Source organism: Pocillopora damicornis, chromosome 7, assembly GCF_964200805.1.
Source record: "Pocillopora damicornis chromosome 7, jaPocDami1.2, whole genome shotgun sequence".
Lineage (NCBI taxonomy): Eukaryota > Metazoa > Cnidaria > Anthozoa > Scleractinia > Pocilloporidae > Pocillopora > Pocillopora damicornis.
This window is the reverse complement of record NC_142676.1, coordinates 9,147,093-9,174,957: the sequence shown is the minus strand read 5'-3', so window position 1 is coordinate 9,174,957 and position 27,865 is coordinate 9,147,093. Positions and strand designations below refer to the sequence as shown.

The 27,865-nt window shown below is 37.5% G+C and overlaps 2 protein-coding genes and 1 long non-coding RNA gene across 5 annotated transcripts; all 3 read right to left on the bottom strand.

Moving 5' to 3' along the window:
- Window positions 1–6,037: 6,037 nt before the first annotated feature.
- On the bottom strand, window positions 6,038–7,986 carry LOC149042423 (uncharacterized). The gene is made up of 2 exons (XM_089213019.1): window positions 7,774–7,986; window positions 6,038–6,354 (listed from the first exon to the last, which is right to left on the bottom strand). The coding sequence occupies exons 1-2, from the start codon at window positions 7,844–7,846 to the stop codon at window positions 6,047–6,049; spliced, it is 381 nt and encodes a 126-aa protein (XP_089069145.1). The 5' UTR covers window positions 7,847–7,986; the 3' UTR covers window positions 6,038–6,046.
- Window positions 7,987–12,096: 4,110 nt separating this feature from the next.
- On the bottom strand, window positions 12,097–19,904 carry LOC113682641 (putative skeletal organic matrix protein 5). Of its 3 annotated transcripts, XM_089212912.1 has the most exons (8): window positions 19,518–19,904; window positions 18,675–19,078; window positions 16,693–16,970; window positions 15,625–15,739; window positions 14,677–14,802; window positions 14,344–14,377; window positions 13,911–14,037; window positions 12,097–13,536 (listed from the first exon to the last, which is right to left on the bottom strand). In XM_089212912.1, the coding sequence occupies exons 2-8, from the start codon at window positions 18,841–18,843 to the stop codon at window positions 13,030–13,032; spliced, it is 1,356 nt and encodes a 451-aa protein (XP_089069038.1). In that variant the 5' UTR covers window positions 18,844–19,078; window positions 19,518–19,904; the 3' UTR covers window positions 12,097–13,029. The 3 variants fall into 3 exon arrangements, with proteins under 3 accessions (XP_089069038.1, XP_089069039.1, XP_089069040.1); XM_089212913.1 differs by lacking the exons at window positions 18,675–19,078; window positions 19,518–19,904 and adding an exon at window positions 18,347–18,477; XM_089212914.1 differs by lacking the exons at window positions 15,625–15,739; window positions 18,675–19,078; window positions 19,518–19,904 and having other exon boundaries at window positions 16,693–16,829.
- Window positions 19,905–20,670: 766 nt separating this feature from the next.
- Window positions 20,671–21,247, bottom strand: LOC113682677 (uncharacterized). The gene is made up of 2 exons (XR_016188637.1): window positions 21,124–21,247; window positions 20,671–21,035 (listed from the first exon to the last, which is right to left on the bottom strand). It is a non-coding gene; the product is annotated as an uncharacterized LOC113682677 (long non-coding RNA).
- Window positions 21,248–27,865: the final 6,618 nt, after the last annotated feature.

Here is a 27,865-nt window from a genome sequence, read left to right as displayed (position 1 = left end):
AAGAGAGTGTCTCTGTAAGAGCGGTCCGGTCGATTTTGCTTGAGACACGGATTTCGCTCGTTTCTCGTGTGTTGTAAGACATTCATGTACCTATACTAAAACCACAATCAGTTTGATCGGATCTCTTTATTTTTCAGAGTTTTACGGAAATTAAATTTCACTCGAGCGAAGGCTTGTTGTGACACTTTTCAAGACTTTAATTTCATACAACTTTGGAGGACAATTTACAAAAAACTACGGAACTCAGCAAAAAACAAATACCACAGCCATGTATATTAACTCTATCTTATCTATCGAGGCGACTTTCGTAAACATCACGTGTCAATCAAGGAAATAGGAAGACTTGAATGACACCTTATCGGTTCGCCTAAATCAAACACGCCAAAACCGATCAAATTCAAGGTAAATTTTTTGAAAAAGTGAGGCGTTCTTAACTGATCCAACTAACATAGCTAGGAAGTAGGTGCCATAGAAAAGATAACTACAGAAAAAAACTTTGCGGCCCGACCTTTACGAGAACTTTAAAACTCCGTGAACTTACCTAATTTTCGGCAATCTCCAAGTTTGGCCACCATTTTGAGGGACTTGTCAACACGAAGCGTAACCGATATAAATCAAGCAGGCAAATCTAAAACCGTCAAAAATACATACGAAAGCAATTCAAATGAACTTTACTTTCAATTCAAGCGACAAAATTTGAAATTGTTCGTTAAACTTACAATCCTCATGCGACCATTTCTTTCAACAATTCAAACACTACAACTAGTGTGGTATTAATAACACTGTGGTAACACTGTGGTATTATTACTACTACAACTTATTTCTCAACTGCTTAAGTTGAGTATATACTGCGATGATCTTCATTTGCTTAAAATGTATTTTCCGCAGTACAAATATATGACTTTCATGTATTCTTATCACACCTTCTCCATCTACGGGTATATAACGAACTCACAATTGACCAGCTCCCAGTTGGCTTGATAGCTCAGTTGGTTAGAGCGCTGCACCGGTATCGCAGAGGTCATGGGTTCGATTCCCGTTCAGGCCTGAATTTTTTTCAGGCCTTATTTCTCAACTGCTTAAGTTGAGTATATACTGCGATGATCTTCATTTGCTTAAAATGTATTTTCCGCAGTACAAATATATGACTTTCATGTATTCTTATCACACTTCAACTAGTGTTCGAATTCCCCTCGTCGATTCCACCGCAAGAAATAACCTGTGCCACCCAAGCTTCGACTCGAATATGAAGTACGAATCAAGTAACATAACTGCTTCATCTTCGGGGCAATATCACGCTGGTATTTTGATTTTCCGATCGACAAGAACGGTGATCAGGAATAGATCGGTTTGTTTACCTCGTAAACGTAACCGCTGACCAGCCGCTAAGTGAAAACAGCATAGCGCGGGGTGGGGTGGTTGGCGGGCTTATCGTCATAAGATATTTGAATGCATGCTCAAAAAGCTTTAGGACTATCAGTCTAAACAGTGAAGGCATGCTTCGAGGTACAGACAATTTTTATTTTATTCTCATAACTTTCTCCTTTAAATTAGAACTGGTATTAATTAATAGAGTTATCAATATATTTTTAACCGGGGCATCCATATAACCTTTTTGCTTGTCGTCAGTGGTATAAAATAGTATGTCTTTTCCACCAGAACCTTTTATTTATGCCCCATTGCACGGAATGAACACTATACTTAGAATGTTTGCTCTAAGTAATTTTTTCTGTTCCCAAGAATGTATGCAAAGTGATAGAGATTTGATTCGTTCCGCTGACACGTTCTTTTAAGTTATGGCGCGTGCAGGTTTTTTCTATCAAAAGTCGCGCGTGCAACACACCGGAATTGAAAATTCGTCGTAAAATCGCACGAACCTTAGAATGAGTCTAGGCAACTTTGACTTCTGGCGAGATTAAGAGGATTGTTCAAAGGACCCCTTGAGATTTTTTTCAGGACTATAACTGAGAATTGTTAATAACTATGATAATCGTCATCATTAGCGGACGGTGCTTTTTGCCCATTGTTGTCATAATTATCGTTATCACGCCGGAAGAAGTATAAAGCCGACATGTCGCCTTACCTAGCTACACAGAAAATTGTTCTCTCTTTTGCTCCCCTTGAATCCTGGAAACTGTTACTATTAAGACGATCAACAAGAAAGCCTTTATAATTATTGAAACTTTTGATTAACAGAATGTAGGAAAAAATCGGTGGGGAGAGTTTTTCGCGCATCTTATAATCTGAACGATAGTTTTAAATAAAGCAAATAACAATTCATTCAATTTACCTTAGTTGTCTCGTGTTTAAAAGTGGCGTTTCTGGGGACCCTAGATTCTTCTCTGATTCTTCTTGTCTTAGCCAAGACTCACTATCATCAACTTTTTTCTTGTGCTTCTTACGGCATGGGACACAGTGAGCTGAGGTAAGCGATTGCAAATTTCTCAGTTAAAGTAAAGCCCAGTAGCATCCATCAGGAATTAAAAACCGACATGCACTGTTTACTTTTATTATTCTTAATCAAATAAGGGGTGTTTTAGTCTGCAAATTTAATCATATCGGTTAATGAGAATCATACAAACTGAGGAAAACTGACCGCAAATAATTGTGAACCGTACGCATGAGTAAGTGTATTGCGTTGCCAGGTGATTTGATCTTCTACAAAAACATTATTGATTATCAACCGAGCAACTTTGTACATATTTCCATCTGTGATGAAAAGCACTTACACATAGATCTATTTTTTTTCAACGTGATGTGTACTTAAGTACCCTTCATCTAATAAAGAATTTCTTCTCTTTTCGAGCAGATATGTCACGTGACAAAAATAGATAACAGAAAATGTTACTGAAGACCACCTGATTCAACTGGAATAATAACTCCAAACAGCTTTTGAACGTCCTGAGACATATGCAAGGTAATTACATCTCTGCCTTGGATACGCTTCTTGACACCATCATGATCAGGATACTGACGTGTTACCTTTGCACTTCTCCAAAACTTCCCCAGAGTGTAGCGATGCCTATAGCAAATCCACATTTTTTTGTTTATCCTCCTGAGCGAGGTGAAATATGCCAATCCTTGCCAAGATTAGCTCATTTTCACTTAAAAACCTCTTTAGACAGGTGGCAGCTTATCAAATGATGTCTTACTTCGTCATTGCATTCAGGCAGTTGTACCAAACCACTTAAGCCACACGATGAACCAAAGTTTTTTCCATCTTTGCTATTCAAAAAGCAGTCCTGAGACGTAATGAACGTCTCGCTTGTGAACGACTTCTTCCTGTACTTGTAATTGTTTCCAACGCGATACAAGTTCGGGAGATCTAAAGGAACTCATTATAACTTTGTATATTCGATACGATTTCAATTACCGCGTCAAAGGAGAAGCCTACTGTAATTCGTGAGTGGTCAGTGGTTACGCTCGTGAGGTAAAGAATGGGTTTGTGACTTTCTCCTTCAATTGAAAGACTCGCGTCACTCTTATAAAATGGTTGAACGGAATACAGACTTCGAGTAGTCTCTTATTTTTCTTAAAGATAGTGAGGTCACGCGTATCCTGTGAGCATGGTGAATCCGCGAGACGCGAGACTCGTATCCCGCGTCTTCGCCGCTCCACGCTCTCAGAGTTGGGCAAAGACAAGACACGTTCTTTCCGGTGCGATACAAGAGGTTCAATGGTTATCTCGATTATCTGAACACATTTATTTACGTGGTAAAGATTTGTTTTTAAATCTATGAACTGATGCTAGTCCTATTTGGAACGAAGTGTATTTGAAATAAAAAAGAATACTAAGTAAAACAAAAGTTGTCTGCAACATGAAGTATGCCTTCGCATTAAGACTGAGAATCCTAATGTTTATCGAATGTTCTCAAAAACCTTCTGATAATCTGCCCGCATCCACCCCTCACCCCGCTCCTCGCCAAAAACCGTACTGTTTTCACTCAGCAGCTGGCCAACGGTCACGTTTACGAGGTAAACAAACCGATCGATTCTTGATCACCGTTCTCGTCGATCGGAAAATCAAAATACCAGCGTGGTATTGCCGCGAAGATGAAGCAGTTATGTTATTTGATTCGTACTTCACATTCGAGTCGAAGCTTAGGTGGCACAGGTTATTTCTTGCGGTGGAATCGACGAGGGGAATTCAGAAAGTTGTAGTGTTTGTATTGTTGGAATAAATGGTCGCATGGGGATGGTAAGTTTAACAAACAATTTCAAATTTTGCCGCTTGAATTGAAAGTAAAGTTCATTTGAATTGCTTTCTTATATATTCCTCACGGTTTTAGATTAACCTGCTTGATTTGTATCGGTTACGCTTCATGTTGACAAGTCCCTCAAAATGGCGGCCAAACTTGGAGATTCACGGAGTTATAAAGTTCTCGTAAAGGTCGGGCCGCAAAGTTTTTTTCTGTAGTTATCTTTTCTATGGCACCTACTTCCTAGCTATGTTAGTTGGATCAGTTAAGAACGCCTCACTTTTTCAAAAAATTTACCTTGAATTTGATCGGTTTTGGCGTGTTTGATTTAGGCGAACCGATAAGGTGTCATTCAAGTCTTCCTATTTCCTTGATTGACACGTGATGTTTACGAAAGTCGCCTCGATAGATAAGATAGAGTTAATATACATGGCTGTGGTATTTGTTTTTTGCTGAGTTCCGTAGTTTTTTGTAAATTGTCCTCCAAAGTTGTATGAAATTAAAGTCTTGAAAAGTGTCACAACAAGCCTTCGCTCGAGTGAAATTTAATTTCCGTAAAACTCTGAAAAATAAAGAGATCCGATCAAACTGATTGTGGTTTTAGTATAGGTACATGAATGTCTTACAACACACGAGAAACGAGCGAAATCCGTGTCTCAAGCAAAATCGACCGGACCGCTCTTACAGAGACACTCTCTTAATGCTTCTCATTTGAATGTTGAAGGTAACCTCTCAATTTTTGTGTGTGATTTTCCTACTTTGTGATTTGCCCCTATACTCTAGCTAACCCCTAAGCAAAACTGATCAACGCAACTAAAGCTCGGTCACTTGCGTTTTCTCAGGGTGCAAAGGTGTTGGATTTTAGTCGCTTTATTAATGTAATAACGTCGGAGCAACAAAAACTGGCAGCTTCCAACCCCCTCGTGGCTTCCTCACTCGTTTTCATTTTTGAAAAGGGTACTAAAAACCACAATTTACACAGGCTGGTGTTTTTCCGCCCACGGGATATTTTGATGCCTAATTTACTTTTGCCACTTTTTCCTTTTTTTTTCTTGAATGTTGCTGTTATGACTAATAAGGCTGTTGCTTTGCCATATTCGATTGAATCAAACCCTAACTTTGGCGATAATCACATCACAGCTTATTCAGGTAGAGCATGGAAACGGTTCGTTTTTTTGGCAAATGAACTCGTCAGTTCATCGTTTTCTGATAAAGAACGAGTGGGTAGGTCCCAAAAATACTCTACACTCATGCACGTTGAAAGAGTTATTACAGAAGGAATTTAAAAGTGGCCTCTGCTCGATCTCCTCCTGTTTATGAAAAGGAATAAACAAGCACTTAAAACAACATTCTCTTTCAGCAGTGATTATGTTTGGACGTATCTACCATAGATACGTACTCTATAGATATGCATTCTATAGATATGTATTACATAGAAAGTACTGTTTACCTTGACCACAGTTGCTACCCTTGTATCCAGCAGAACACAAACAGCGATAACCTTTGTCAGTAAAGCCGCTTTGACAAGTGCCATTATTCTTACAGTGGTTTATAACGCAGGCGCTCTGCAGCCAAAGGGATAATGAGTAACAATGATAATATATTAAGAAAGTAAATGATTTCTCATAGATATTTTAGATGTACTCATCCGCATTGTATCTTCGGCCTTGTGTTTCTCTCGAGGTTGAGACAGAGCCGGTGAAAATGACATTTTCGGCGTTCAGCCCCAACTTCTTTTAGTAGAAATTAAAGGGGGAACTGAATGTAAAGTTAAAGAGCATGTTTGAAGTGATTTATACTGTTTTTTTTTCGTTTTTTTTTTTCGTTTTTTTTTTTCGTTTTTTTTTTTAATGGATAAATCTGTATTTACTACGTGCCTCAGCTGAACGATGAAAGAAATCTTGGTCCTCCGTCAGATCCTCCTTGTGTCCTTCACGAGTAACACTATTCAACTCACATTTATAATTCCCATTTTCATCTGCCCGTTTATCAAAATTAATGCTGACGCAGTCGGGTTCCATGTAGCAGACGTTCTCACAAAAGCTTGCGACCTTGACCTCGACGACGCGAATCAAATGGTTTATAAGCCGTGTGCCATCGAATGCTTCTTCAGGTGCAAACTCCAAGATGCGGCATTGGTCCGTGCCACAGAAGCCTTTACATAATTCAAAATAAACTTAGTATAAGCGTTGAAGCCAAAATTAAAAGCTATCGCAGTTAACTATTGGAGTTCTCCAAATATTCACAATTCGAAATACAACTTTGCAATACTTGCAGTGGTTTATAAAAACACTTGTCGCACTTTTTGATACAAAATCTGTCAGAGGATACTAAGACCCAATGATAACTGTCAATGATAATAATAATATAACATAATGATAATAAAGTAATAATAATGGTAATAATAATATAACTGATAAGAGCAAAAGTAAAGTTGATGGTGACAAGAATGAAAATAATAATAACAATTGTTACGATAGGAACTAATAATCTGTACTTCTAAGCGTGACTCATCTTAACGCGGGACGCACGCCTAGGGAGTCTAATATACCGGATCTTAGCCGTATGAAATAAACTGGTTGTTTTGAAACTTAAAGCTGTCTTCTCAGATCTACCAAGCAAACTCAACATTTATAGCAATGAGAATAACAGCCACATGTATCGTTGGATGTACTTGCCCTCCGACTTTCCATTCCAAGATCATAAAAAGGTGCGACAAACGTTGCTACAAAGTGCGACACGTTAATTTGCTGCAAAGTGCAAGGGTCTTTCTTTTAATTAAGTGCGACAGCTGTTTCATCACAAATTTCGACAAGTCTTATTACAAAGTGCGACATTTTTATTGAAACAAGAAAGCGACGACTATTACAAAGTCTCCCTTACTTCGTGGAGAACATTTTTTTACGTCTATAATATTTGAAAGGCAAATATCATGAAAAATGTCCTTAAAGAGCCACATTGAATGATAGAAAAATGTGTTAATAACATACTTGTAAGAATTTCAAACATATTTACCAAAGTCGACCGACGGAACACTCTCCCGCTGACTTAGTGTAAAACAACTTTTCATTTCAATAACATTCGAAAACAAAAATAATGAAAAATGCATTTTAAAAGTCAAAGAAGGTATTAGAGAAATCTTGTAGTTATACAACAATGTCTATAACTATGCACTCTAAATGTATGAAGACCAAAAGAATATGAAACACATTAGAAACAGATTAAGATAACAAACTCTATAACATCAAAGTAAAGGAATAAAAAAAAAAAGAAAAGAAAAGAAAAACACTCGCTAATTAGCCGCTTAAAATGACTATCAGGTTGAATTTACTAGTGGAAACAAGCCACCCAGTTATCGATCCACCTTTAATTTTCTTGGATTAGTAGTTTAAAAAAAGTTTAAAGCCTTGTTATACCGCGGATATAAGGATTTATGTAATGAAAGCGAAAAACTTATTCCTCATTCAAAGAAATAGTAAGTGTTCGCAAACTATGATTACGAAGGACCGTTCCTCTTAAATTACTAATTTAGCTTGACCATACTCGGCTCAAAAAGGGGACTGGAGAAACTTACCTTGAGGCGAGACAGAGGCAGATGCCATTAGGCACAAAGGCAAAAGAGAACTGATAAAAATCGAGGTTTTCATGGCGTGGATCGCATTCCAAGGTCTCCTGAGAGATGAGCAAACTGATGTGAAAATCTGTTTCAGACATTGTTTCGTTTAATTAAAAGTTTCTGATTCTCTTCTATCCAATAGGGTTTCGATTTTAATAGATTGTTTTCATTTTATTGGCTATCTATTGTTATAGAGCCAACCAAATGTGGTTTTCGCCTTATTTGTTAACTTTAACATTAATTTGGGACAATTAGATTACTCAAATCACGTCACAAATAGTATGTTCAATTTAATTAATAATTAATAGCATCTGTCTAATAACTGAGTTTTTTTTTCCTACAACCCTATCTCCTTCAGATAGGATAAAAAATAATATGTTTGAAGTGATGTAACATGACCTTCCTTGGCTTGTATTAATCATCAATTCTGGATGTAAAAAAACAAACAAACAAACAAACAAACGAGACAAAAATGAATTATCATAACATTTATCTCCGAACCTACAATTATAAGTAGGTTTTAAGATTTAAAATTGACTGTTATCCTTTTTAATACTTACGTTCCAATTGAAAATTTCAAGAATTTTGTAATAAATTTACGAATAAATCATCTCTGAGGTGAGCCAAAAGAAACAATCAATGTCTTGGATCTTACCTTATCCTTCCTTTGATATCGCAATAGCGACGAATTGAGGTTACTTCCACCTTCAGAGGCCGAAAAAATCGATTTTTATTTGACTAAACTGAGCTCAAACATTAAAACTAACGTTTCCATAGCAAAAAATTAAATAATATGAAGAAAAAATTCTGAAATCTTTAATGGCACTCAAGATATTTGGAAAAATGAATCTATTTATTACCTTTATTTAACTTACAACCCTGTCGAATATTAACAATCTGAAAGTTCGGGGAAGGCTTGATAATGTAGGAGGGAAGAGCGGGGCTTCAGGGATTTATACAAATAAATTCCTGAAGCGAAGGATTTATTAGAATTTCTACAAATTAATCCCTCATTAAATATTTACTTTGAGGACCACAGCAAAGTTGATAAAGAGTTTTTGGCGGGTAAACAGTACCTCGATCCTTTTTCTTACGAACTTCTACAACCAATTTGCTCAGCTAATAATTAAGTTCCCCGTTGTCAGTAATGATATTGAGAATGTCAAGATTGACTTGAGGAAGTGTAATTCCACTTTCACCTTTGATTGCGATCATTCCGTTTCGCTCCACTGCCCATTCAGTCCAAGTACGAACTGCCCACGATGTATTTATTCTTGTATTTGGTGGTATTCGAGATTCCTTCCTCTTCTCAAGTTCTTCACCGTCAAAGATCAAAATCTTCCTTACTGCTTCTGGGCAATTCGATGGGTCCGTCCGTCCATCCTTGATGCTTTCCTCGGTCACAACTTGCTTTCATTCTTCCGCACACGAATTTCGTGGAGCAGGCTCATCACTAGCTACTTGGCCGTCTAAAATATAATTAATACTAAAATTGTGTTGTAATATTTCTTTCGAAAAACTATTTGAGTAACAAAAAAAGCTCCCCGTCGCTATACAAGCCGTCCATAATGACAGCACTAATGTAGAGAAATGAGTCGTTGGAAAACGTTCGTACACATTCAACGAAAAACTAGTAAACAAGAACAAAAACGAAATATCAAACAATACAACACAAACAAAAAAACAAAGAAAATGCAATGCTAAGTTCATTGCGGACTCGCCAAAATATGAGAGTGCAAAAAAGTCTTGTGGTTGTTACGGTGGAATTCGCAACAACTTTTCACGGTCCTGTGAGAAACGCACACATCAGGTTGCTTTCATTGTATCTGCTTTGATCCGACGATGGTGTAACCGTACTAATTAGCCGGTGTTTGGCCCCTTGAAGAAAGTATCGTTATATAAAGATCCCTCATGAATAATATCATGAAATAAGTTAGAAAAGTACCTCGAACGTCGGTATTAATCCATAGACATCCCTGGGCCCTACGGTTCCTTGGGATGTCTATGGATTAATACCTCCGTTTTCGGTATTTATCTCTTACAAACATTTGGTTCTAAAGGTAATAAGCCTTCAATGCAATCGTTGAACTACGCTAGAGCATTGTTGTAAAGGCGGACATCCTCATTGAGATGTTAAAGTGACAGCTGTTGTACCAAAGAACCCTCTGACAGATATTCATGGCATATTGCGGGTTCTCTGATATTAATCAGCGTCTTTTTATTTGCCAGAGACGTAGGTCGAGAAGCATTGGCTACAAAGCCATATACTGATGTGCTTGTGGCATCAAATTGACAGAGGTCAAAACGATGAAAGCGATGACCAATACCTCTCTTTACACAATTGGCTCAGATTCTTTAGCACAACAGATTTTTGACGATATACTTGTGTGATCAGTGCTGAAGTTAACACTTGATGAACCAAATCACAAGTAAAGGAAGTCTATTGACCCATACGGTAGACAAATTTCGGGCTCGGAATTGCAATTTGTACCGTCTTCCCTTGCCAGATTTGTATGGGTCTGCATGAAATATATTCATATGCGTAATTGATCAAGCGTGAAGTCAAGATGGCCAGATGTTAGCCGAGTTCTTTTGTTGCGTTTTCATGGACCAAGACAAAGTCGAGGTCCATAAAAACGCAGAAAAAGACCGAGGCTAATATCCAGCCGTCTTGACCGAATAAGCATGGCCAAGAGAGAACATTAATTCCACGGTCGATTTTTTTGTCTTCATCTCTTCTAACCGCCGTAGGGAATAAAATGAATGGATAAATAAATACATTAAAAAAGCCGAACAGTTTCCACTTATAGCTACGAGTTACCTGAACTGGTTACCGAGGTGGAGTGAAGCCACAGAGGGCTAGAAATGCAATATCCCAGGTTCAAAATTGAATAAATCAAGATCATCCTTCTCACAAATGAACTCAGATGCTTCATTAAAATCTATTGACACTGAATAACATTGCTGTGGAAAATTTCAGTAACACTTGTGAGAGTAATACTTTTGTTTTGGATTAACAAGTGACACAGCTAAATCATTCAACTTGTTCTAAAATTGTGCACTACTAATGACGACTTTAACATCACCAACAACATCAGCGATAGCGTGCTAGTTTATCATAAATTATAGTCAATCTTTTTTTTTCCCAAAGAATCCTAATAACGTACCAATTCAGTCCATCCACTTGAACTCCCAGCCAAGCGTTGGCCCAGTTTGGACTTGAAATTATTTTCATCAACTCGATCAATAAACCACTGAGAGACAGATCATGCGATCACTGCGCTTGTCATTGAGTTCAGTCATCGATGACATACTCCAGATTTTTGTTAAACGTTTGTTTTGTGATTGGCAATCTGAGCCGACGTTTTGTGATGATGTGATGGTCAGCAGCTTCTTTGCAATTATGCCTGTTCAATGTAAGTCACTGAGTATATAATTTGATGCAGACCCATGCAATACGTTATCCGTTGGTCGGATTTGTGCATCCATTTCAAGTTCGAATTTGTACATGCATTTCAAGATCAAAAGAAAATAAATATCCCAATATCTGATCGGTTTTCGTCAAATTTCGCCAAACCATTCCAGGAATAATGACAAACGAAAGCGTGTCGGGAAATTTTGATATTTGAAATATTTATCCCATGGTGTCCATTTACGAAACATGCCTCGTATATTCTTAGCTATTCCAACTTTAGATGCCACTATTTAGACAACCAATCAGAATCTGGAAAAAGCGTGTTATACTTTTGTTGATTGATGCTTTGTGAATAAGACTGTGTAGCCATTTTGCTCGTGCTAAGGCATCCGATACCCGATAAATACAGTAGAAGAACCTTTGGTAGTTCTACGCCTTACCGGCTCCCGACACTTTAAATAAAACTCGCTTAAATTATATTTTTATCGTAGTCTGCAGTTATTAAGCTTTCTTATGATGTATGGTTTGCTACGGTTCTGCCGAAACTGGTGCGCGTAGGAATTATTTCCCGAAGAATACCTGCGCAGGTAGGAAGTAACCCTAACCGTGTTGACTCGTCATAAACATTGCATTTGGCTTTTTCTCGTACTTCTGCTTCTTTAAACCTTGAATTGGCATCGCTCAAGTAATTTTTTTTCTTTTTGATGAGGTGAAATATATTTAGTTTGTGGATTTATGAGGGATTACAATGGCTTTGTTGATCATTGTTTTCGCCTCATGGAGATAATCCGACAACCTTGACCGCGTAAATACTTGCCATAAGCTACATACATGTGGATATATTTACCCATTGCTTATAAAGGAAATTATAATTTTGGACAGAATCTTCTTTAAAACTTAATATCTACACTACCGACATTGTTATTTAATTTTTGTTTTGGTCTGGTCGAGAATTGCTCTCCAGCAGGGGATTATGATGCGTTTTTCTATGATGGATATTTAACCTTGCAAATCATTTCAGTTTTTTCTGCTTTGTATTAAGTAAGAACATTCCAGTAAGAGGTAAGCTTCATTTTAAGTTTAAGGCGCCTTAAATAGGAATGAATAGAGTTCCAGTGATTCAAAACAGAGGCGACACGAAAGAAAACCAAATTAAGATTAAGGCTTTTAGAGTACGTCGGTATTAATCCATACACATCCCTAGGCCTTACGGCCCTCGGGATCTACATGGATCTTACAAAATGAGAACCTTTTTGTATGTAATTCATCAGCGCAGCCATGCAGAGGACACAAACAAGAAGTATGGCATAACAAAAGGATAAACCTCTTCATGCAGAATGAAAGCATTCACAAGTGTGGATATTTTACTTCTTAAAATCCAGAACATATTAAACAAATGGAATCTAGAGTAAAAGAGCAAGTGCGAGAACAATTCGCATTTTAGCTATATAAAATGAGATTTTCACTGGACGCCACTACTCGACTGAGAAGGGCGTAAAATTACGTCTGTTCTACAGGTAAACCAGGAGCTCACGAACTTTAACGCCGTAAAATTCGAAAAATATTACAAAAATCTAATATGGCTTAACTGCCAATTTCTTCTTCGTTTTCACAACCTAAATTAAGCTTACACGAATATAACGTCAAAGACCGGAGTTATAAAGTAATTTTTGAGGCAGATCTGACCAAACAAGACGATAAGTTTGAACCCATTGCTCTATTACCTTGTTTTAGTTAGTAAACTACTTTTTTTCAAATCTATAACGGCTTCATGGCTTAAATGTGAATCGTATGCGTTGTCACTGTACCAAGATGTACCCCATGGCTTGGATGTGCTTGTCTCCATTATCAGGCTGAAGTGCTGCTTTATTTCCGCACGAAAGATATCCCACAGTACCAAACCCAATAATAGAATTGCAAGTGAGGCAGTCATTCTGCTGGTTACCAATGATGCCGATTCTTGCTCTGAAGAAACGGCGGAGGTCACTTACAGCATTGAACCCTTCCCTGTTGCAGTTTTGCTGCAAAGAGGCTTGCGGACCAACCACCTTCTTCCACGTGTCACGACCCAGTAAGGTGGCACGGTATTTCCCGTCAGCGATCAATGAATACAAAGACTTCGCTGTCTTGTTGATAAAGATGAACCTGAGTTGTTGTCCAATCTTCATACCGAGGCAGATCTTGGAGAAGGGTGTTTTCCAGTAGGTTTTCAACTTTGTTTCCTGTAAGTCGAAGCCATTCTTGCCGGCACCATTGTTATAGGTCTTTCTGTTCCCCCAGAAATGGGACGAGTAATGGAAGGTACGCTGAAATTGTTGACAAAGGAATTTTCGAATTTAAACATAGCATCAATAATAGCCTGTTTTAGGCTCAGGGTTATCAAATACGCGTGAGGGACTCTTGGTGGCTCGTCTAGTAAAGACGACTTTTGGCGGTTGTTACAGAAACTGCAGCCAATTTTGCCCCCACCTTTTTTTAGCTTGCAAAGCTGAACAATATCCTCGATGAATTTGCAAATGAATTTATACTTTATTGACAACAAAACATCAATTGTTTAGTTTCAGGACCAAAACTAGGCTTGAGCAATGCTCGATGGTTACCAAGGACACAGCAGCAATTTTTCGCCCATCTATTTTTTCCCTGTATCGTCAATGAGTTTCCTTCGTGGAGAAATTGTTACCTTACTGCCATTAATCTTCATGATCGGCGTCCATCCTCCATCTCCGCATCCAAAGTCTCCCATGTGACAGAAAACAGAAATTGGTTTTGAGTCTAAGTGCAGAATAACCTTGCCACTCTTGTTCGATCTGCTGAATAAAATACTTTATCAGGAGTGGAGGTAAATTTAAAATCTGATGAAGTCTGAGACTTGTACATATCCAGTACGTCATATATAACTATTTAAAAGACACGGAGGAGGTTTCAATTATTTTCAAACAAAAAGTTTGCCTTAATGATGATTATTATCAAGGATCAGGAGCTAAATTGTTGTAATATTAATCGCTTCTATCATTTCGATGACTCATCTTATTTTCTTTTCTCTTTGAACTAGCAGTAATACTATTATCATCTTTTTCCATTCTATTTCGGTTATCAGTGAATTAATTACTCACATATTATGGTCGAAGATTTCCTTGCACGTTGAGGCTAAAACAAAAAATTTGACACGATATTTAGCCTTGCTTGTAGTTTCGTATTCATGTGAGTGTTATAATTATAAAGTTTCCTCCAAAATGCACCAAAACATGCAAATTAGTTAAAAGGGTACGGATAATTGCATATCAAAACAAAACACTCTTTCCGAAGCGACAAACCCTAAATGGGTGGTACTGCAAAATGCTATCAGATGCAAGCCCCTCCAGAGGATTTAAAGAACAAAAGGCTATCGTTTCTTTAGAAAAATCGTCACAAGAAATCCTATGAAAACATCAATAGAAAAGACTTACGTTTAGTGCAGGTATTTCCATTCCCTAAGTATCCAGTTTTACATGTACACTTGAACGATCCCTTAGTGTTGGTGCACACAGCATTGGCACTACATGTATGTGTTCCTTTAGCGCACTCGTCAATGTCTGAAAAAAAAATTATATATATATATATATATATATATATATATATATATATATGCATCGTAAATTTTCGATAGCTGTTAAAATTCTCCAATAACGCTTTTCATTTGAATGTTGAAGGTAACCTCTCAATTTTTGTGTGTGGTTTTCCTACTTTGTGATTTGCTCATATACTCTAGCTAAACCCTAAACAAAACGGATCAACGCAACTAAAGCTCGGTCACTCGCGTTTTCTCAGCGTGCAAAGGTATTGGATTTTACTCGCTTTATTAATACAATGACTTCGGAACAACGAAAACTAGCAGTTTCCAAACCCCTTGTGGCTTCCTCACTCGTTTTGATTTTTGAAAGTATCCCACGGGATACTTTGCTCGTCCCCGCTTTGATGCCTAAGTTATTTTTGCTGCTCTTTGTCTTCTTTCTTGAATGTCGCTGTTATGACTAATTAGGTTGTTGCTTTGCGACATTCCGTTGAATCGAACCCTAATTGTTTGCCATAATGACAACACAGTTTATTCAGATAGAGCATGGAAACAGTTGGTTTTTGTGCAAATAAACTCGTCAGTTTATCTTTTTCTGATGAAGAACGAGTAGGTAGGTCCCAAAAATACTCTACGCTCATGCACGTTGAAAGAGTTATCGCAGCAGGAATTTAAAAGTGGCCTCTTCTCGATCTCCTCCTTTTTATGAAAAGGAATAAACAAGCACCGGAAACAAATCTTCTCTTTCAGCATTGGTTATGTTTGAATGTATCTACCATAGATACGTACTCTATAGATATGCATTCTATAGATATGTATTCTATTTATAGATAGTACTGTTTACCTTGGCCACAGTTGCTATCCTTGTATCCAGCAGAACACAAACAGCGATAACCTTTGTCAGTAAAACCACTTTGACAAGTGCCATTATTCTTACAGTGGTTCATAACACAGGCGCTCTGCAGCCAAAGGGATAATGAGCAACAAGGATGCAGCGCAAGAAACATGTTAGACAAATTTCGTACTTCATTAGCTAGAGGTGCTAATATCATGGGCAGTTGGCTAAAAGAAATCTACATTGTAAGTAATTACATCAGAGGTTACCGAATAATATAACAGAAAGAATCTCTAAAAGACGCCGTGTATTTCTAGCCAGAGGACAATCATAAAACAAGCAGTCATACCTGGAAACTTCAAGAGAAGATAAAAGAGAAGCCCATACGATTCTGGCGTCTTGATTTACTAATTCACCGTTATCGCGTGTATACTCTTCAATCGACTGGTGATGTCTAGACTCGAAGTAGATAACCGTCGTTTCTTTCAGTTTTGGCTCATTTTCCCAAACCAAAATTATCAGTCACGCTCAAAAGAATATAATTTCAACTGATGCTAACATCGCACACTTCCTCTGAAGAAGAAAAGATTCTCTATATTCGAAAATTTGCTCATCACATCAGGAACAATAACGAAGGTCCTCAGCTGCTTGAAGATACCGCTGACTAGCATGCTTTTTATCACAAGTCGTGAGAACGTCGTCCCCAGGTTCCAGACCTGGGGACTGGTCTTTTAATCCTCTTGAAGAAACTCTTCTACAGCTAACCAAGAGTTTTATTACAGTTTTAATTATAATGAGGGGCTGGAAAATAAACTAACAAGAGCTCCGCTTTTAGGCTTGGCTAAATCTGTATATTATATTACGCAAGTAAATGATTGCATATAGATATTTTAGATGTACTCCTTCACTTTTTATCTTCAGCATTGTGTCTCTCTTGAGATTGAGACAGAGCCAGTAAAAATAACAACTTCTGCGGTCAGCCCCAGCATTTTTATTAGAAATTCAAACGAATTTGAATGATTAATTTGATGCTTTTTTTTTCGTTTCTTGATTGATAAATCAGCAGTTAATACATACCTCAGCTGAATGATGAAAAAAATCTTGGTCCTCCCTCAGATCCTTCTTGTGTCCTTCACGAGTTACATTATTCAGCTCACATTTATAATTTCCATTTCTATCTGTCCTTTTATCAAGATTAATGCTGACACAGTCAGGTTCCATGTAGCAGACGTTCTCACAAAATCTTGCAACATTGACTTCGACGACGCGGATCAAATGGTTGATCAGCCGTGTGCCATCGGATGCTTTTTCAGGTGCAAACTCCAAGGTGCGGCATTGGTCCGCGTCACAGAAGTCTTTATAGAATTCAAAATAAACTCAGTTTGAGCGTTGAAGCCAAAATTAAAGCCATCGCAGTTAACTATTGGAGTTCTCCAAATATTCACAATTCGTATTATCACTTGTAAAAACCTGCTGTGCTTTGTAAAAGCACTTGTCGCAACTTATATTAAAAATCTGTCAGAGCACAATAAGACAAAATAATAATTGTCTTTAATAATAATAATAATAATTCTAATAATAATTTTTAAATAGTAAAATATAATGATAATAAAAGCAATAGAAACGGTAATAATAATATAACTAATGAGAGAATGAAAATGATAATAACAATTGTTACGATAGGAACTGCTTCTCTGTAATTCTAAGCGTGACTTCATTAACGCGGGCCGGGTCTAATAGACCGATCTTATACGTAAATACGTGCATGATTTTAGCCCATGAAATAACTGGTTGTTTTGAAACTAAAAACTGTCTTGTCCAAACTTACCACGCAAACAAAACAATAATAGTGATGAGAATGACAGTTACGTGTATCATTGGGTCTACCTGCCCTCCGACCTTCTATTCGAAGACCATTACAAGGTGCGCGAAACGTTGCTAGAAAGTGCGCCACGTTAATTTGTTGCTAAGCGCAAGGGTCTATTTTTACAAAGTGCGACAGCTGTTTCATCACAAACTGCGACAAGTTTTATTGCAAAGTGCGACAATTTTATTGAAACAAGAAAGCGACGACTGTTGCGAAGTCTCGCCTGCTTAGTGGTAAATATTTTTTTACGTCTATAATATTTGAAAGAAAAAGATCTTAAAAGATGTCCTTAAAGAGCCACATTGGATAATAAAGAAATATTTTAAAAATATACTTGTAAGAATTTGAAACATTTTTACAAAAGGCGACCGACAGAACCCGCTCTCGCCTACTTAGTGGAAAACCATTTTTCATTTCAATAACATTTGAAAACAAAATTCATATAATTTTTTTTTAAAGTCACAGAAGGTATTAGAGAAATCTTGCAGTTATGCCTCTGAGAATTCAAAAAGCCTCCAAATGTTTTTCAGACCGCTTATTTCACCACGCGCACTCCACTTAATGCTCAGTAACTTCATGTGGCTTAACATTTTGGTAATTTTAAGCCAGAAATAGTTTTACATGAGTATTTGGAATCCCCTAGACTAAAGACAATGAAATTTTCCTTGCTCCGTTCGCTTTCCGACAAACCGTTATCTTATTTATGAAATACACGTATTTCATAAATGAGATAAAGGTTTTGTTTGTACAGATATACCTCCAAAACTGCAAAACATATCAAACAATGTTTGTGAAGAAAATGAGAAAAAATTATATTTTTCTGCTCAATTTCTATCTTCAGTGATGGGTTAAAGTGTAATTTACCTTGAGTTGCAGAGGCAATTCTGCACAACACCAAAGCGATACAGATACCACCTGAATGTATGAACATCGTGGCAAAGAACTTAATTGAAAAATTCTCGCGCACTTATGTCTAAATTAACATGCAAGTAAAAGCTAATTAACAACGTTCTGTCATGAGCATGACTTTCCGTTTCTTTATTTGCCAATGAAGTCCCAGCCTTTGAAGACATTAAAATTATTCAAATTACCCCATTTCGTTCTATAACAATGGAAAAAATAGTAATTTAGTTGACAATTTGGTTAAAGAGAGCTCATCTGTAACTATCACTCGGCACATTTCACGACCTACCGTTATAAATCCCTTGGTTGCTTAATTGTCTAAAGAGGTCTTTATGATCATGTGGTAGTTTAGAATTGAACCAGCTGGCATGTAATATTTGACAGAATGTAGCAGGTGGATTTGATGTCTTCATTTCCACTAACCGATCAGGATCTTGCTTGGAAACCACGAATATCATTATCACTGAGTTCTACACTGCGAACACCATTTCTGGAGTTACAGTGGTTTAAAATAAAACGAGTCACAAAACTTTCACAGCAGAAAGATTTTGGCCTTTGTGCCGTCCATCCCTGTGGTCAGCATCCATCATCCATCTCATCCAACGTTTTCAATTTTACAGCGGAGAGAAATCTTTTGCAAACCAAGTGTTAGCGTATACACTTGGATCTCTGGGATGACACACTTAACGAAGGCTAAGAAAAACAGGAGGGCTTTATTCACTATAAATACAACATTTTCTTTGTAATAATAATAATAATAATAATAATAATAGCAGTATAAAATTAAAATTAAAATAAGACTCATAATCATCACACAAAATGGACTTAAACATCAGTCAATCAAGTATTAAAATTTACACTTCAAGATTAAAATTATTATGAACGTGCTTATTTGTCTCGAGTTTATTTTGATGAGGCCGGTTGTTAGGAAACACAACAATGACTATTTGGAATTTATCACATATCCCGGCTGGTAACCATTGTTTATGTCTACCCGTGCAATAAGGTTCTCCGGCTTCGTCTCAAGCGGGGTAATGGCCTTGCTTGTTTGAGAATCATTTATAAGATCTGTTTAACTGATGTAAATGATCAGAATATCGCTTACCCAAACATTGGAACCTTTCCTGCTTACCCGTTCAATAAGGTTCTCCTACTTCGTCTCAAGCGTCTTGATGGCCTTGCTGATTTGAGAATTATTTGAAAGATCCGTATAATTAATGTAACTGATCAGAATATCGCTCTCCCGAGCATTGGATGAAAGTCCCTGTTGTTGAGTTTGTGCAAAATGAAAACAAAGCAAAGCTTGATCGATAAAATCAAAATGAATTATCGATCAAAGAGGTGTAAGAAAAATCAAACATGTTCAAGTACAAAACCCTTCCGCTTTCAGCCAGCTAAGAGAGCGAGAGGACTTGGTTTGCAGTTCTTACTGTAACTTAAATGTGGCGGTACCTTCACCTTGGGGGAAGGGGGATGGTAGGCTACACGAAGGCTACTCTTACTGCACATCTTTCTGATTTTCTATAGTCTATCCTTGGTTTTCACATGACGTCATAAAAATCCAAAATCCAAATTTACAAGGGCTATTACAATTCTGAAAGACGAAAGACTTTCGAAAAATTAATTTTTTATAAAGGTTTCAGCGTTGTAGGGTTATTCATTCTGAAAAGAAAGCTATTTCTAATTTCCTAATTTTTCGCCACACGACATTGAAAATTGTGGCCCGGGGAGCTAATACGTTTCTATAATAACATTTCATTTTGAGCATTCGCAACATTACAAAATGTGTTTAAACGAATGCTTGCAGGTTCACACGGGATAAATAATCTCTTAAGTTACGAAAGAAAACAACGGATGTTTATATTACCTCATGGCCGCCCCTTGGATGGGCACCGACATGGCGTCCCTTTACTAAGCTCTATAAATCTATGTCAGACATTTTTGGTGAGTAACTCATCAGGGGAAAACCTTAGTCCTGAGACTTAAGAAAATTATTTATCATCAGTATTTTACAATAGCTGACTTTTTTGGCGTCAGGTATTTAGTAGTTTTGATTTCAGATTTTATTTGAGTGACAGAGAAAACCATCAATTAAAATAATAATAATAATAATAATAATAAAAGTTGTAGGGGTAGTCAGTCACATTGCGTGACTTCAATGTCTTTGCAAGATGTGTTTGTCTCCATTATCTGCCGCAGCAATCGCCTCGTTTCCACAGGTGTTTGAGTCATCATTAGATCCTCCTATACCAAATGCAATTCTAGAATTACAGGAGCTGCAATCGTTTTCGTTGTTAGCAATGATGCCAATTCGTGCTGTGTAATAATCTGCAGATGCCCTAGCATTGAATCCTTCCCTATTACAGTTGCGCTGTAAGGAGGCGTCCGAACCAATCAGTCTCCTTCAAGTGTAACGACCCAGTTAGGTGGCGCGGTATTTTATATGAGCGATCCTTGAGTAAAGAGAGTTAGCGTGCCTGTTGATAAACCTGTTCTGATGGCCGATTCTCATACCGAGACAGATCTTTGAGAAGTACGTGTTCCAGTAAGTCGGCAATTTTGTTTCTTGTAAGTCGAAGCCAGTCTTGGCTCCAATAAGATTAAAGGTATTTCTGTCGTTTTAGAAGTGCGATTCATAATGGAAAGTACGCTGAGTTAAGAATGAAAAATACATAAACATCTTCTTCATTTTGATGAAATACCCCTATTGACTTGTTGGTGGAGCATATGTATTTTACCTTTGTGCCATCAATCTTCATGGCCAGCGTCCATCCTCTACCTCCACACCCAAAGCTTCCCATGTGACAGTAAACAGCAATCTCCTGTGAACCAAACCTCAGAAGGTACACTTGGCTTCGTCTTGGCCTTAAAGGAAAGGAATAAGAAATAAAATTGTTATCAATAATATTAAAAGAATAAAAGATAAATTGACGACTATTTATTTCGTTTTATCAGTTTAGAAAGTCAGAAACGAACAAGCGAAAACGATGGCAGACGAGGAATAAAAAAATTCCTGAAGGAAAAGTTTTGATGAGTGAAACAGTGGTTGTAGGGTTGTAAAAGTATTTTGCAGATTTCTTTGCCGACATTTCTTATTTCGAAATGTCGCCAAAGAAAAAAAAAGCATTTGTCTTTTGTAATTAGCAGACAGCTGAAGAGAGCTATAACATCGAAAAAGTGACAAAAAACATGACTCCAAAAAAAAAATGCTAATCTTTATTTTCTCAACATCTCGTCACCGCTAAGCTTACCAAGCATAAAACAAACGCGCAGACATCCACTTCAGCAAAATGTTAACTACTTCAGGAGTGTGCCAGAAATGAAATAGGTAATTTCTGACAGCCAACGCAAATTAGAAACAATTTGGATCAGCGCATCTCATGCGAAATGCGCATGGAGTAAGGTGGATTACACGGGCAAAACAAAGACTGGCCTGACACCTTCTGTGTGGCATGCACAAGTCTTTGTCTCAACCAGGGAAGTGCTGGGATTTTCGGTTTTGCGGTTTTGGCTATTTGTTTTATCGTTTTCTCGGTGTTTTAGCATTTGCTTTTCGGTTTAGACCAAAATACTTACGGGTTTTGGGATTTGGTATTCGATGCGGTTTTCGGTTTTTTCCTATTTGGGATCGATCTGAGAAACAATTATGCACCTCCACTGATCTCGAATGAGGCTCCAAAGGCAAATGTTATTGATAGGAATGCATGACAAACCAAATGTTACTAAAATAACTTCTTTTAGGTGAAATAACATAGGCATCCGCGTCCCCCCCCTTTTTAAACGAGTAGAGGAGAGACGGCGAGGATCTCATGCAGTTTTCGGTTTTGATCGATTTTATAATTTTTTTTTGCAGTTTTGCTGCTTTAAATGATTTTAAATGATTGCTCAACCTGACACGTGCGCAAAAAGACGCGCGTGCGATATAGAAATACAAAGACGACTACCTCAACTGAAAATTTGCGAATGACCTGTGATTTTCTTCCAAGCTTTGCTTAAATGCTTGCGGCTAGATTGCAGGGCGAGAGAAGCACAAAGGCGCAGACACGGCTACCGTAGACTGCGTGCTATTTCACTCGCTAGTGAGCCATTTTACTCAGTGCCGAGGTAGACACTCTTCTTTGCTCCACGTGACACACACGTTTGTTTTCATCGTGCATCGCGAACAATAGCAAAATTCTACCGCAGCTTACAACCGCGACACGCCGCTCCGAAGCCAACGTTTAACTAGAAAGTCTCCATTTGCTTCAACTAAATAGGTAGAGCAGATTTCTATTTTTCTCAAAAGTAAAAAGATTACGTTTTTTAAAGTTACTTTTAAGAATAAAAGAGCTAATAAATGAGATTGGATGTCCCTTAAGTACTCTTTTACTTCGTTTGATATGGTCATTATAAATCACTAGTAAATTCTCTATAAGACTGAGTTTGGCCCTTCGAGTGTCAAGAGGCCTTTACGTTTCATTTGGAAAATTTCTTACTTTTCTTTTAGTGGTGGTGAAATTATGATACGCCAAATTTTCTCATTCTTCTGCTGTGGAATTATTTCTCTAATCTATGAACTGTCGTTGTATTCAACCCTTTAGCCCCTAAGAGTGATTCACATCTTATTTGTCTCTACAATAACACCTCTGAGTCGCACAATATTCAACCCTTTAGCCCCTAAGAGTGATTCACATCTTATTTGTCTCTACAATAACACCTCTGAGTCACACAATATTCAACCCTTTAGCCTCTAAGAGTGATTCACATCTTATTTGTCTCTACAATAACACCTCTGAGTCACACAATATTCAACCCTTTAGCCTCTAAGAGTGATTCACATCTTATTTCTCTCTACAATAACACCTCTGAGTCACACAATATTCAACCCTTTAGCCTCTAAGAGTGATTCACATCTTATTTGTCTCTACAATAACACCTCTGAGTCACACAATATTCAACCCTTTAGCCTCTAAGAGTGATTCACATCTTATTTCTCTCTACAATAACACCTCTGAGTCACACAATATTCAACCCTTTAGCCTCTAAGAGTGATTCACATCTTATTTGTCTCTACAATAACACCTCTGAGTCACACAATATTCAACCCTTTAGCCCCTAAGAGTGATTCACATCTTATTTCTCTCTACAATAACACCTCTGAGTCGCACAATATTCAACCCTTTAGCCCCTAAGAGTGATTCACATCTTATTTGTCTCTACAATAACACCTCTGAGTCACACAATATTCAACCCTTTAGCCCCTAAGAGTGATTCACATCTTACTTGTCTCTACAATAACACCTCTGAGTCACACAATATTCAACCCTTTAGCCCCTAAGAGTGATTCACATCTTATTTGTCTCTACAATAACACCTCTGAGTCACACAATACTCAACCCTTTAGCCCCTAAGAGTGATTCACATCTTATTTGTCTCTACAATAACACCTCTGAGTCACACAATATTCAACCCTTTAGCCCCTAAGAGTGATTCACATCTTATTTGTCTCTACAATAACACCTCTGAGTCACACAATACTCAACCCTTTAGCCCCTAAGAGTGATTCACATCTTATTTGTCTCTACAATAACACCTCTGAGTCACACAATATTCAACCCTTTAGCCCCTAAGAGTGATTCACATCTTATTTGTCTCTACAATAACACCTCTGAGTCACACAATATTCAACCCTTTAGCCCCTAAGAGTGATTCACATCTTATTTGTCTCTACAATAACACCTCTGAGTCACACAATATTCAACCCTTTAGCCTCTAAGAGTGATTCACATCTTATTTGTCTCTACAATAACACCTCTGAGTCACACAATATTCAACCCTTTAGCCCCTAAGAGTGATTCACATCTTATTTGTCTCTACAATAACACCTCTGAGTCACACAATATTCAACCCTTTAGCCTCTAAGAGTGATTCACATCTTATTTCTCTCTACATTAAGTAAAATAAAACAGGCCGTTGAGACTCACTCTAAAGCGTTTACCGCCGCTTAATAGCCGAGACCGCTCAGTATGGATAAAAATTACAGTGATAACTGAATAAAAACTCTGGAGTCTGACGACCGATCGTTTAATACTGGATGACCGCTTAATATGGTGCTGCTTGATATGGGTTCGACTGTATATCAAAATACCATGGTTTTTATTAAACTGATATGTTTTAAGAATAGTTCCGCCTTTTGCCAAGATATCGAATATCAGGAAAAAAAATCAGTAAAATAAAAACTTAATGAAATAAAAATATAATTTAAAAAAACCAATAAACAAGCTTAGCCTCCACTTGTATTTTGCCTTTTGGGTTGTTTTCCCTGTGTTGATTGTATGATAGTAGTTTGCTTTGGGTCGGCTTGTGCCGACTAACAACAATTAAAACTCCTATCAATCCAGTGAAGTTGACGCGGAAGTCCAAAATACTAGTTTGACAGCTCTAGAGATGATGTCATGTTTTCGATGCTTTTTCATTTGCAGGCCTAAATGAGGTAACTTAATTAGAAACATTGTGGCAAGAATTTTAACGTAGATCATATTAGTCTTACATTTTCCGCTTTACAAATAGTTTATAGTGGTGAGAGGACCGAGTGGAATCCAATTCGTCTGTAATCATATGAGTGATAAACAAAAATCGGACAACCGCGAAGCGGGAATTCAATTTGTCGATCACGAGTATGATTACACATAGAATAGGACGACACGATTAATCATAATCAATCATAACCGTTACAATTTTAGGAAAAAAATACATTTAGGCCAAACATCTCCGGTAGAGACCATGTCTAAAGTATCAAATTCCACTGTTTTGGAAATTCCTCAGTCTTTTTTTTTTCTTCTTTTTTCCAGTAGTAGCTTAGTAAGTGGTTGCTGCTATGGTTATTTTATTCAATTGTGTTCAATTGGTAGACTTAGCTGAAAAGACTTAGTTTGATTGGCTGTTTGAAATGTACGATTACAGGTGTCCGATTGCAGTCAACTGCCCGATAACACTGTCCGATTGCAACTGTACGTAATGATAAGTGATCAATAAAGCAGCTACTGCACCAATCACATTTGAGGAAATGCAATGGTTAGCTTTATAATTGGCATTTCCCATAAGTTAAAACTTCAAATGCATTATTTTTTCAGGTAGGATGAGGTCTTAGGTATTTTTTACAATTGTTTACTTTGATTCTTTAATGAGTGAACTGGTGCATTAATCGGGCGCATTGAACTACTTGATTCAGATTACCGTACGGAAAGGCAAACTAAGATTTTTCTTGACCAATATATACATCTAAAAGCAAACTAGTAGGCTAAAATTGAAGCTATTGCAAGTTAAGTTATCTAATAATCTGTCGAAGTTTTGAATATTCATATTTAATTTGAGCTCTGCCAACATGATCCATGTACTAGCCAACTTTTTCTCCGCCACGTTTTCAATCTTCTATCGCAAGGGCATATTAACAACGATTGTCCGAAAAGAAGCACAAGAGAAGAAGCACGTTAGAAGGGGTAGGAATTGATGATATCATTGTTTCATAGTGGCACGGGTTCAGGAGGTGTAATGTTTCATGAAGCACTTTTGTTAAGAGCACAGACCTAGCGAAACATTTTGGAGAGAAGAACAATGGCTAGAGAAATATTTGAAGAGCTAAAGGATTGGATATTTTGGTTATTAGAGAATGGGAAAATAATAGAAAGAGACCGTCAAAACAAAACCTATGGGGCCAAAAGGGGAAGAGATATTCACGACTTTTATATGTTAGAAGTTGCATGATTAAGAACAAGTCTCTGTAAGAACCAAACATCTTGGGAAATGAAAATTTTCTAACCCCCTTCAAATTTTGCATGCAGTTAGGCACTCAGGGGGATGCACAAAAATGCCCTTTTTAAAGGTCGCAGCACTCTTGTTGCCATGGTAACAAGGCTGCTTGTTCGAGGCCTGGGGCCTCATTTTCATAAAAAAGGGTCGCAAAAAAAGAGTAAAATGTTTATTTCTCTATCTCAAGCTAAATACAAAATAACAAATTGGCACGTCTACCATATATAGAAACATCATTTTTCTTTACTTCGATACTTTTAATTTTCCCTGAGAGTGAATGTGAACAAACCAATAGATTATTTATCTCCGTACAGTTTCAGTAATTTTTGTTGTCGGGTAAAACAGGGAAAACGTCTATCCGAATTTCTCCAAAAGTACACCGATTCTGGAACTAAAACTACCCACCTAGCTGGTTATAATATTCTAGTTTTTAAATATATAAAAATCTCTGCGGGTCTGCCTCTACTTTTTATAGGGGCAATTCGCGAACAAAGCTCAAAAATCAGATATTGCATAATTTGGCGATGTTTACATCTAATGTTCTCAACAACAAATTTTTCAGAAAAATGAAACGCGCAAGGCTTTGAAAGAATGTTATCTTATGAGCAATATCTCGAAGAGAAATCTCATATCGTCCAGATTCCGAGTGTTGCACCTTCTTTCATAGGAATTTGAGCGATCTGAAGTCCTCTGAAGATACACTGTTATACTTGTATGTCATTTAAAACATGTTGAAGTCGGCTGTATTTCTCCATGTAGTTTCCATCGGTCGCCCCAAAGAAGACGAGAAATAGACATTTTTCGATATATCAGCAGGTTTCCGCGCATTCTTAGTAAAAACAACCAAAAAGGAAGAATAAAACCTCGATTGAACGCTCGTAAACACTGAGAACCTAAGAGCAGAAATCGCAACTCGTCAGCGGCAGTACAACATGTAACCCAGTCGCCACAGTAGCAATTTATTTGTACGACTCACGCGAAAATCATCACCAAGTAGAGATTTTGCACCACTCAGTATCCCTGCAGTACAGCAAACGGAGCAGGGATTTCATCACAATCAATTTCCAAAAATTTACCTTTTTCCAGGGAGTCTTTCACGTGCTCGAACGTTATGTTGGATTTGAGCCTTGAGATTTATTTCCCTTGACAATAAAATGCTATAGAAAGTGCCTACAAAATTACAAAGGAACTATTTTTAGTGTCGCTTGGACCGAGAAATACAGATTTGAAATGATTAATGCTGTCACTGATGAACCAAAGGGCACAATCTTCTCAGTTATTAGCTTGATAATCTCTACAGACCAACGTTATTGGACCAAACGATCTCCTTTTTCTTCCTGGTGAACCGGCCACCTCAGGGGAAAATTAAAGAGACCTTTGATTTCCTCTCGACCTCTGCGCGGTCCCTGTTGTTCCAGAAACTGCCAACAACAACAGAAACGAAGCTAAAAAATACAAGGTCATCGAAAATATAATAAATTGATCTCACGACTTCAAACCTCTCCTTGTTTTTTATGCCCCCCCCTCCCCTTAGTGCCTGTCAATCAATTATGGCTGATTCCCCCCCAACTAATTACACGGCTGACTGGGACTCAGAGTACATTAATTAACAGATACGATAAAGTCAGAATTAGAAAGTTCTCAGTTAAATCAGTAACACATTTCATTCTTTTTTAGACGGTCGATGCAATT